General features: G+C 35.8%; 1 protein-coding gene across 2 annotated transcripts in view; it reads left to right on the top strand.

Moving 5' to 3' along the window:
- The window catches only part of CDH7 (cadherin 7), an 84,995-nt gene that overhangs the window by 51,202 nt on the left and 21,244 nt on the right, over positions 1–12,549 (top strand). For both annotated transcript variants that reach the window (XM_064705776.1, XM_064705775.1), the window contains exon 6: positions 949–1,136. In XM_064705776.1, coding sequence (XP_064561846.1) covers positions 949–1,136 — 188 coding nt within the window. The remainder of the gene's footprint in view (positions 1–948; positions 1,137–12,549) is intronic.

Below are 12,549 nucleotides of genomic sequence, written 5' to 3'. Positions count from 1 at the left end.
TTTGTATTCCTTTGGCATTGACACATGCTTACAGTGTTTCCTTAAGAGTTAAATACCAAAGAGCTGGGAAGTCACCTTCCCTCCATTTGATTTCTTTGACCAAGGTGGCTCTCATCCTGACCTAAAGAAAGGAGCACACAACTGTATGCTCAAACCAGAAGAGCTCAGTTTATTCAAAGTGTTCTGTTTGGGGTGCTTTTTTATTAATAAAAAAAAAAACCAACAAAACGTGGTAACATAGAAAGTAATGTGAAGGATATATTCATGTCAGCTCCAGCTTCACCTCCAACGATGGAAAAAATAGATCTGTACATAATAGATTTCCTGTTATTTCAAGCCACCAACTGCTTGAAATAATAATAGAATAACTGAAGTTTCTTTTGAAGGTGAGGGTGTTATTGGCTACAGAATGCACTCTGATACCCTTTTGACAACATATATATCATTTTCTGCTTGAATAAAAAGAGCTAGAATTGTCAAGATGGTGTATTTACTGATAAAGAAATTAATGTATATTAGTTTCTAGTGATATTCAGATTGTGAACTGCCTAATCAAGATATAAACTATAGAATAATATATTTTTATATTGATATTATTTTACTTATTTGCTTTTCTTTCCTCTTTTCTGGTAAACAAAGTAAAACTGGATTATCAGGGACTCACATTATGATTTGCATTTAAGTTTTGAATTTTATTTTTGCCTCTTTGCCTTATACTTCTCTTGTCATATGAAGAAGTTGTGCCTGTTGTACTTGGAGTCTGTCACAAAGAAAGCCTAGCAAAAAGTGCAATTCTGTTACAAAACTGAAGAAGATTTTCTTGTATCCTGAGTAAATGTCCAGGCACATGATTTAAAGGAATGTAGATTTAAGAAAGCTAGATTTTTTTTTTTTTTTAGCTTTCAGTCCTAGAAGACTCTGAATTCATTAATTTTTTTAATTTTACAGGATCTTATCAGTATAATGTCCCAGAGTCTTTGCCAGTGGCTTCTGTGGTGGCCAGAATAAAAGCTGCAGATGCAGATGTTGGACCTAATGCTGAAATGGAGTATAAGATTGTGGATGGTGATGGCTTGGGAGTATTCAAAGTTTCTGTTGACAAAGACACCCAGGAGGGAATCATAACTATTCAGAAGGTGAGTCTGATTTTACCCTCTGGTTCTGTTTGGAACTCTTCAAGATGGGGGCAGGTAATGAGAGTATGAGCTTTTGTTTTTTAGAGCTTTGTCTGCTGTAAATGTTTCCATTGGTATATTTCATCTTGACTTGTGTGATTTTGAGGTTTTTAATGACTTACGCTGAAAAATATTCTGCATTTTCTTTGACAACACCTGTATTTTTTGAGGTGTGCATTTTAAAGAACCGCATTTGAATGAGAATATAAATTTTAGTCTCATTTTTCTTTGTATTAAATAGTAGAAAGTGTGAAAATGTATCTTGCAGCAAAAATGAAAGCTCCAAATAAAAAATGGATTCTGAAATTAACTTTTAAAATAATTATCTGGATGTCTTTATTTGAGGTTGTACTATTCAGAAAGCACACATTATTAATTTAAAGTTATAAACAGTAAAAGTAGTAGGTTTACAAGATCATGTATTATTTAAAATATTGTTTTAAAAAACCCTGAAAATTTTAAATAAGTTTTTTTTTCTTCAATCTTTCTACATGTGCAGTTAGAAAGCATTATGGAACTGAAGGATCATGTAGATAAAAAATTATTAAAACTAAGCTTTCTCATATTGCTGCAACACATTTTAGACTACCTTTTTAAGAAGAAAAAAATGCCCTCAAATATTTTTCAAGAATTTTTTTCTTTTAACAGTAAAAGAAATACAACACCTTAGAAGAATCTCTCATATAATTTCCTACTCTTAATATGTGAATGCTTGGCAAGTCCCTTTGTCATGCAAAGGGTGGTATTTCATGGCCTGGGCTTCCCACCCAGAGCTCAGCCTGCAGCTCCTACTGCAGCTGCGTACCCAGCTACCTACACTGAATGGATTTCCTCAACAATTTCATAACCCTAAAGTGTAGGAATAACTTGGCATTTTGGAATACATGTACCTGTGTTTCCAAACAAGGACCTATGTTTGTACTTAGTATTATTTCATAACAGATTTTTTCTCCTTAAATAGCTTTTAATCTTTGTAAACTTAACCTATCAGCTGGGGTGCTTTTTTGTCTCATTGTGTTGGGGTTTTTTTCCCTTCTCTGGTGTATCAATTTCTTCTAGCAATATAAATCTTCAGTTATATTTCTCTTTGAAAGAATTTTAAGAGTGTAAGATGCTGCAAAGCGATGGGCTAACTCTCTGATGCCCTTAAGACCTATTGAGAGCTGGTAATCATCCACAGATGTCACAACAAATGAAGTATGTTCACCCTTGAAAGATCATAATATGTGTAATGTGAATCTTTTTTCAAGGAAAAAACATCCATCTTAGGCTTCTTACAAAATGCACTTCTGCTTAGCACATTTGAAATACAAATGATGAAAAGTTAGTAGTCTTTTTGTTCAACAGCCAAATTCAGTGTGGCTCCTTCAGCTTGCTCATTTAAAGTTTTTGGGCAAGGATTTGGGAGAAATGTGCTTATCCTAGAGGGAGAACATTTACCAGTGCCACAATGAGCAGCACTGAATCAGTCAGGGTCTTCAGTGATCTAATATGAGAACTGGTGAGTTAATTTCCTTTTTTTTTTTTTTTTTTTTGTATGGTTTTGTAGTCATTTGTAGGTATTTGTTCCTGGAGTATTGTGATTTCAGTGCTATATAGTGGACCAAATAATTGCCATTTGTTATTTCTATAATCATTTTAACTAGGGAGCTGAACTGGACTTTTCACTACTGAGTGTTTGTCCAGAGAAGAGCTCTATGAAACAGCTGTTAGAATACATCAAAAGGGTACAAATTTTTGACCTGATCAAATGATCTAATCTGCTAATAATTTTTATACCTACATTCTGCTATATTTTGACACAAGAATTAAGACTACTTTCTCTGCAGCGTTTGACCTTTTCTCTAATTTTCCTACTATTTTTGACTTCTTTTCCTCTGTGTGGTAGGTAGTCCTTGGCTAGTGCAAGGTGCCCACCAAGCCAGTCTATTACCCTCTCTTCAGCAGGACAGTGTGTGAAAATAAGATGGAGAAGACCTTGTGGTTCAAGCAGTTTATGAAAGCAAAACTAAGGGTCACATGCATGCCAAGCAAAGCGAAAGATCTTATTCCTTATGGAAATGTCTGGCTGCTTCCTGGGAAGCAGGGCTTCAATTCAAATAGCAATTGCTTCAGAAGGCAAAGGTTGTAAATAAGAAATGCCCACTCCCCCACTCCAACCTCCACCTTCTCTTAGGTTTTATATCAGATGCCCTACGGCATGGAATATCTCTTTGGTCCTTTTGGGTCCACTGTTCTGGCTGTGCTCCCTCCCAAGATCTTGCCCATCTGTGTGGGAAATGTTGGAGAGACAGCACTGATGCTGTGCCAGAACTGCTTGGCAGTAGCCAAAAGCTGGCGTGTTGTCAATACCTTTCCAGCTACCAAAGCAAAGCACAATGCTGTTGTGCTGTGGGGAAAATTGACTGCCTTCACCCAAACCCTCACATACCCAAAAGTGATTTCCCACACTGAGGGCCACCTCCCAAACCTCAGGATGTCCTTAGCTTTTCATTTTGACTCCAGGGAACCTTGTGCTTTGCTGAAAGACCCTCCCTGCCAGCCTTGTAGAGAGCAGTGTCTAGAAATGAGGCACTGAAGCACAGTGCCTATCAGGCAACTGCACTGTCTTCTGGACAATAAATTGAATTAAGACCATTATTAATAACTGTGTATGCAGGTTAAGTAGGTTTCAATCACTGAGCCTTATCTGCCAGATCACTATGGGGTCAGGTTATCCCTGCATGAAAATGCGTGCTTGTTAGTAGCAAGTCAGGGAAGAAATTAAGTTTGTAGCCTGAAATCTGCCTAAAAAGTGAGGGAAGAAATTAAGTTTGTAGCCTGAAATCTGCCTAAAAATTTTACTGTCCAGCACATGATGTTCTGTACTCCTCTGAGTGCAATTAACATTCTCTTTTTCATGCCCTAAAATCAGCTGAGGTATTGAGAAACAGCTCAGCCTCAAAATGCATGCCTATCCTTTTCAACTTCTGATTATTGATATGCTCAGATATCACATTTGCGTACACATTAGGCAGTAGAATGCCAAGGCAAAGACTTATGAAAAGGCACGCTTGGGTTCTGAATGCAAATGGGTGCTTTAGTTTTGTGCACTTCTGCCGCAATTGTACATAAAGCTCAGCAGGCTGGGCATGAAAATCACCGGCAGTAACTGAGCAGCTGAAGGCACTTCTCCATTCATTTTTGTGCTGGGTGTTGTTGGAGAAAGTTTGGCACCTGGTTATCCGAGTTCCACACACAAGCTGAGGATTTTGCATTCTGTTTTTAGAAGGATAACCACTTCAAGACAACTTTGAAAGTTGACTTCCTCACTGAACACTAACACTTCTTTTAACACATAAGTAGCATTAAATTTAAAAAAAGAGTTTTTGTAAGAAAGAAAAGAAAACTGCAGGAAGAGTACTGAGATTTAAGAACTCACCATGTAAAGATGGATTTTTATGTTCCTTTTTATTTTTATTTCGCAGCATTCCTTTTATGGAATATTAAAGAAAAATGCCCAGTGAATGAGCAAAAATTGCAGGAAAATTATCTTGTTTGAAGCAGAGAGACACCAAGTACCATGATATTAGAATGAGAAAAGTGTTACATGGTTAGGTGTATCTCAAGATTACTGGTGAACAAATTTGAGTGTGTTTAATTTTTTGTTTTGGATTGTTTTCCATTCCTGTTTGAACACATTTTTTTCTCTGTACCCTGCAACAAAGAGATTTCATAACATCACGAGCCAGTGGGGAAAAAAAAAAAAAGTGTTTTTACTATTAATAGTGATTTTCTTTGAAATTTATGCAGTGTATTCCTTCCTTTATAACTCTTCTGCCTTGTTATACACCCAGATATCTCTCTGGCTTGCACAGTTTATTCAGGATTTTTCTCCTAACACTTTGAGAACAGTGCTATTTTCTGATTAATAGTGGTAGTTCTGCTCATAGTTCTTGCACCCACGGCAGGACTAGGGATTGCATGTTCCTGAACATGCTAGTACTGTTGCTACCTGGTGCCTTATGTCAGTGTGGATTGACTATTAGACTAAACCTCAGCTCAAAATCACATTTTGGCAATAGTCTGGCACTCCTGTAATTACTCCCTTGACCATATGGAAAGAGACAAGGGAAGAATGCTTTCTCTGTGTCATTATCCACGTGGTCTTTGTCCTTTCCAAGAGTAAAGAGCAGGATTGTACTACACCTTATGCAGCACAACTAAGAAGCATGTGTGCTTCTATCCCTGTAGAGTTTTTGCAGCCCTATGGGCTTTCACATACTCATCACACCTTATTTTATTTTATCCCAGTTAGGATACTTGAATCAAAATTGAATGAATGAGATGAGTAGTTCACGTATTGCAGGAAGTTGCTTAATTTCCTTCGAAACAAAAAAACACTACCCCCCAACAAAAAACCCAAACCCAAATAAAACAATCAAACAAAAATGAATAAACGAAAAACCTCACACACAGCATTTTGAAAATATGTGGGACAAGGACTAATTTTGTTCATTATTTATGGCTTACGTAGTGACAGCAGATTGTGTTTGGGTAGAATTGGTTTCTGTAAGATTAGAGAAGCTCAAATTTCATCTAATGCCAAAAGCTAGTAAAACAGTATTGAAGCATTTACTTGGTTATTGGCACTAAAAAAAAAATCTACTCTCTTCTGCAATACATTAACCAATTCATACGCAAAACATCTATCCAGCATGTGTCTACAATGGTGTATAAAAGTGTGTGAATCATTTTTAGGCTATTTCCAGCTATTTCATTACCTGAAATAGGATATGAAAAATTCTAGAAGACAAACTTTGACTTTCTTTTTCTTTGTCTTTCCTCTTTCTTCAGAAGTTGTAAATAACATTTAAATGAGACCTGTAAGTAAAATTCTCTGCTTAAACAAAGGGTGGGAAATTGGTAGGAAAGCTAATAAGGGTCTTTTCCTGTAACCTAGTATATTCATACAATTTGTTGCCTAGCAGTTTCAAGTCCCTGTGGAAATCTTCCTACTTCTTTATTTACTCACTTTCTCTTTTGTTAAATAATACTAACAAATAAATGAAAAGTTCTTACTTGTCAAATGAAACAGAAGAAATTTTTCTTATTTTTATCCTTTTTGGAGCAGTTCATGCTACAATTCTGATGTTGCAAATAATATGAGTTTGTCTAATCTCTGCACTGTAGCGCAGTCTTTTGGTAATTCATAGAATGGAGCAGAATAGAAGAGAATAGAATCATAAGATAGCATAATTAAGGTTGGAAGAGACCTCCAAATTCATCAAATCCAGCCTTGGATCAAATACCACCATGTCAGTTAAACTATAGTGGCACATCCAGTCATTTCTTGAACACTTCCAGGGATGATGATTCCCTGGGCAATCTGTTTCTAGGCTTAAGTCCTCTTCCAGTGAAAAACAATCTTTGTAATGTCCAGCCTGAACCTTTACCTGTCACATCTTGTATCTGTGTTGTCTTGTACTATCCCTAGTTACCTGGGAGAAGAGGTTGGTCCCCACCTCAATGCAATCCCTTTTTAGGCAGTTGTAGAAAATAATGTCCCCTCTGAGCTTCCTTTTGTCCAGGCTAAACAACCCCAGTTCCTTCAGCCACTCCTTACCCGACTTATTGTCTAGACCATTCATCAAGACAATGCAACCCTCACTCTGCAGAGTATTTTGCAATATCCATTGCCCTTCTCCCTGCACTCCAACACGTCCTGAATGGGGGCCAAAAACTGGACGCAGGACTCAAGGTGTAGTCTCACCTCTGCGAAGTACAGGAGGGCACTGCCCTTTTCCCCCCAGACACTCTGGTTTTGATATCAGCCATTGGCCTCTGAGGCATGTGGGCACATGCTGGCTCATGGTCAGCATTCCCAGGTTCTTTTCTGACGGGCAGTTTTCCAGCCACTCTGTCCCCAGCCTGTAGCACTGTTGAGGTTGTTGTCACTCAGGTGCAGAACCCTGCACTTTCATTGTTGAACCTCACACAACTGACCTCAGCCCATCGATCCAGCGGGTCCAGATGCCTCTGCAGAGCCTTCCTGCCCTCCAGCAGATCAAGGCTCCCACCCAGCTAGGTGTTGTCTGTAACTTACTGAGGTGCACTCAATCTCCCTATCCAAATTATTTATAGATATTAAACAGGACTGGACTGAACGCTGAGCCCTGGGGAACACCAGTGATTGGATGGCAACTGAAGGTAACTCCAGTCACTACCAACTCTCTGAGCCTGGCCAGTTTTTAACTCAGTGAGGAGTGCACAGGTCAAAGCCATGGGCTGCCAATTTCAAAGTAAAACTAAACTAGATGTGTAAATTGCCTTTAAGCTGGGTTTAGGAAAACATCCATCTTATGTGATCTTTTCAGAAAAATAAGAGTTGTAGAGTTTATGAAAAGGAATCAGGCATTTATATTTCTTAGAAGTATCTCAAATTTTTTTCTTCGTTCACACTGTGACTCAGTTCTCCATCTGTAGAGTAGGATCAATTCCTTCCTGTGGTTTCATTTGTAATTTGCATACTGCTATCAATGCTCCGTTAGTAAGGACTCTGATCATTTGCATAACTCAATTTCACAGTAGTGAGGGTGTTTGGAGAAAAAGCATAATTTTTCTGCATATATTGGAGTTTGAAAAAATGTGTCAGATTTTCCTCTGCAGTAGAAATCTTAGAATTGAAGAAACATTTATGGAAGCAAATGATGATTCAGTCAATTCATACAACAGATTCTGAAGTGTCCATGCTAAGCTATGTACAATTTTGAAGTGAATTCATGTTGATTTTTGACAGAATCAAATTGCAATACACATGAATGGAGTCTTGCCTTTGCTTTCTAAGCAAAGTACATACACAAACCCTTATTTCTTGTGGTTTCCAAAGCACTATTCCTAGAAATAGTGTACTAAAAAAAGCATCATTTAAGTACAGATCTCACTTTATCCACCAAGTAGCAGGCTCAAATTACACTTCAGTAATATTAATAGTTTAGTAGCAAAATATCTAAAGATAAAAACATGATGCTCTGTATCCACCTACACTTTTATCAAATATTTGGTAAAGTAGTTACGATAATTTAATATTAAAAAAGGCTGCAAGGTATATTTATGTACCATATGTGACTTTTTGAAATGTTATGAGATGTGATTCAAGCCATTTGGAACTCTATGGAGAGATTTTAGTGGATTAAAGGGAGGGGGGAAAAAGACTGAAGACCCCTAAATATTCTGCAGAGTGAGGGTTGCAGTGTCTTATTGCAGAAAGTGACAAGCATTAAGATTTCCCATGGCAGAGTTCTTGCTAACTTTGCCTTCATTTCTACCCTCAGTACACAGCCCCAACACAATATCACTAACTGGTATGCATGTTAAAGGCAAAAATATTGTTGTAGCATACTTTCTCATAGAAATTGACTGCTAAGAGATTATTTTAAAACCTGAGTTCATTCTAAAAGCAATATTGGCAATTACAAAATGGGGGAGGGGAAAGGAGAGGGTTTATACATAAGCTTTTGAGTGAAAAGCTATCTTTCCATTACTGTTAACATTTCTTTTTTTTTTTTTTTAGCTAGAAATTTTTCTTTCAATTCTATATCAGAGTTTACAATGTAAGAGCTTGAAGCTTCCTTGGTTCCTTTGAGAGATTGTGTGCATTTGTTTGATGTACTGCAGTTTTCAATATAAAACCTCAACTGGGCTTAAAAATGGGATTTTCACCTCTGAAAAGTACATTATTACAAAGTTACCATGCAATAAAAGTGAGCATTATAAAAATGGGCTTTCTGTGAGTTATAACTTGATATTCAGCCTCTCTAAAATAGAAGACTTGTTTTCCTTCAGAGAGGATAAAATTCTTACCCTTTAAAAGGAAAAGAAGAAAAAAAGATACAGACCTCACAAAAGGAAAGATATGGATCCTGCATGGGATCTAATCAGATAAGACTAATGCACAGATATTAATGAAGTTGTTAAGTTCTATTCACTGTACTGAAGGACTGAAGTATATGTTGTCCATTTAACCTTCACCATTGCTGCAGTAATTTGCAGTCTCTTAAGTTGGTGTTCCATCACTGGAATCTTGTGCTTTTGTTATAGCAGAAAATAATGAAGGCATGATCCAAAAGCCATTTAAATAATGTCTGTATAATAGACACCAATGATAATTAGATAAGAAGAAATAACAAAAAAAAAAATCTTTTCAGGTCACTTTCTCTGTCTCTCATGGGTGTGTGTGGCATGCAATTTCTTCATTATATTATCTAAAAAATGTTAAAATATTTATGCCAGGTTAAGAGCTCTTGCACGTTAATTATATCTTAGATATTTTGTTTGCTTTTCCAAGATTATATTCTGCCTCAAACTCTGATTGATACCTCTGTATTCCCCACAGGACCTGAGGTTGTATATCTCAGAGAAACAGATTGAAGATGTTGACTGTAGCTTTTGTAGACCTTGTCACACCCCACAGAAGACAGGCTCTGCTAGAAAGAACTGGAAATAACATTATTGCCACTGCAATAAAATCACAGATTACTGTAAAATGCATTTGTCCCTCCATAATCACCCTCTTCTAAACACCATCTCCACTGTGTATGTATATAGATTCAATTAAAAAAAAAAATTTCTTATTTTTCATTACCAAGGATCTTTATCTATCTTGAATGCTGCCAGCAGCATTGGGTACCAGAATATATCTGAGGGAATCCTACAGAAGGATTCATGTTGCTAAGAGCAGATGTTTACTTCTTTCAGTTACTGAGATTCCCTTACTAGTGAGTGACTGGTGTAAAGCAGGCATCACCAGCTGATAGCTTTCCTGGAAGAATTTCACTGCAATCACACTGAGGACCATATGGTGGTTTTCTCAGATGTACATAGCTATGTTAGAGAAGGTTGAACATACACTTAGTAAGACTGTTTAGAATACATATTTACACCACTGTTAGTTTTTCATCCTTTTCTATGAGGAAATACTTTACTCATGAGTGTGTATTTTTGGTGAATTCCCTACTAGTCAAATACTCCTTCATAATAAAAATTCATATCAAAATACGCTTCTTTATGATTTCAGTTAATAAAGATCTAAAGTAGTTTTCTTTAATCAATATAGAGATATGTGAGTGTCTTAAAATTAATTTGAAGAGTATTTATTTTTTATTGTACTAGTGTATTAAAACAAAACTAAAATTTGTATATTTTTTCCAATTACATATATGGTACAAATTTTGTCTATTAAATCAGAAATTTCATAATTCTTTTTACTTTGAAGGACTGTGCTGTTGACATTAGTTTGTCAGAAGAAGCTATATTTTCTGCAGCCTCATGACAAATTTTCATGTGTTTGATTAGGTATCACTGTAATCACAATCACCCAATTTCAGCAGATACCATGAGGATAAATTAGCTTTCTTTTCTCCACTACATACTTTTGTATGTTCTGATTTAAAATATACTGTTTATGAAAGGGTCAGTGCTTTTGTTTTTTGAGGGGAAGTTTTGGTTTTAGTGGGGTTTTTTGGGTTTTTTTTGGGTTTTTATAATTCAACAAATGTTAGCCTTTTGCCTTTCACATTTTTTGGGTTATCATTTCTTTATTTATTATGCTGTTTTTCAGGTCATAATTTTTTAATTAGTTTGCTTTTATTAGATAATGTAATGCCTTAAGATGTCTTAAGAGTTTGTCCACTCTTTAACCTTGCTCCTCATCTGATCATATCACTTGCCTAGTTGTTATCACCACAGAATGAAGTTTCTGAGGCATTTTCATCATTCCAACATCACGTTGCATTTGCATTATGGCTATGAGGTTGTTTTACAAAACACATGTATTGTCCTTTAAATATAAAACCAAAGTGAAAATAAAAAAAAATATTATACATGCTTTATTAATGAATGCTGACCAGTTGTATCCAGTACAGGGAGCAGTATCCAGACAAACTTTCTATTTCTATATCTGTTTTCCAAGAGCTGTGGATACTGCAGCTTTGATTCAGTGCAAGAAGTGCTTGCATAATATGAGGATCACAAGTATTCCTATTTGGAGAAGCCTTTTGCTGCCACACAGAGTTTGTAAAAGTTCAGTGCCTTTCTGAGTGTGTTGTGCTGCAATTCATTTTTCATGTTTGACTCTAGACGGTTTGCAGCTGCATTATCGCATCAACATAATCACCGACTTTAAGATGCTCATTTGGGATTTATCCGACTGTAACTAGATGGAGAACTTAGGCCCTTGTAGGTCAACAGATGTGTGTTTCACCTCTGCTGCTCCTCTGAGTGAATACTGGAATGTTTTGCAGATGCTGGAGAATTAATTTGCAAGCACGTCTCAGATCCCTGTGATGTATTCAGTAGCAGAACTGCAGAAAAACATTTTTAATCTGTTTTATACACTTGGAATTATAGTTTGAAGACATAGTTGAGTAACCAGATTGCAGCTTTAAAAGTGCTTCAGTATTTTGCTGCTGGTTTACAATGATTAAATTTGGAATTACAAAGGAATATTTAGTTGGTTGCTTGGTGCAAGCTGTCAAACTAAGACTATAGATAGAGGGTAAAAGGTTCTACTATTAACTTGATGTTTTCTTTCAGTAATGACCTCTGTGCTAAAATTTTACTTTTCTCAAATAAAATTTTCTTTCTGAAAAATCTGAATATCCTCAGATCACAGATGTCTCATTTTTATGGGGGGTAGTTTTTGATTCTAATGCAGTATTTATTTGAAAAGAAACTTCCTTTGAAGAAAATTAAAACAGAAGGAAGGTATAAAAAATTGCATGTATTTTGCTTAATAAGCAAAACAAACAAAAGCAATCTCCACACTTCATCTCAGTACAAAATATTGTGATATAAGCAGTGTAATTTAGGTCATTGCCACATTTTCTACTCAAATTTATAACATATTGGAGAAAATATTGTTTATTCAATCCAAATACTATACAAAACCCAATAAATTCAAAAGAAATTCAAGACAGAAAAGAATCTCACTTACAATTATATGAATGAGGTTACCTGTAAGTAACCTGTAAAGATTATATTGACTTCTTATATCTGGGTAGTATGTCACATGTTATTTACCATAAGCTTAGATAAAATATTAATAGGACAAAAATAAGAATTAATTCACAATAGTGAAATAATCAGTGAGAATCTGGTCCTCACAGAAGTTACAGAAATTTTTGCAATTATCTTAAAAATTTGTTTCACTTACAAGGTAGAACTATCTTTATCACTTAAATCATTGCGGAATATTCATTAGTGAGACACTGCAAATAGTTTTTTGAGAAAGCTGAAAAATTATCCATGAACTATGGTCTGTCATCAAAAGTGATGGTTGCATACAAATGGCAAAGATATTTTCATTTTATACTTACTGAAATTTTTAAGCAAAATA

The sequence above is a fragment of the Zonotrichia leucophrys genome, chromosome 2 (assembly GCF_028769735.1).
Source record: "Zonotrichia leucophrys gambelii isolate GWCS_2022_RI chromosome 2, RI_Zleu_2.0, whole genome shotgun sequence".
In the NCBI taxonomy this organism is placed as follows: domain Eukaryota; kingdom Metazoa; phylum Chordata; class Aves; order Passeriformes; family Passerellidae; genus Zonotrichia; species Zonotrichia leucophrys.
Note: the sequence above shows the minus strand (reverse complement) of the source record. Positions and strands in the feature narration are given on the sequence as shown.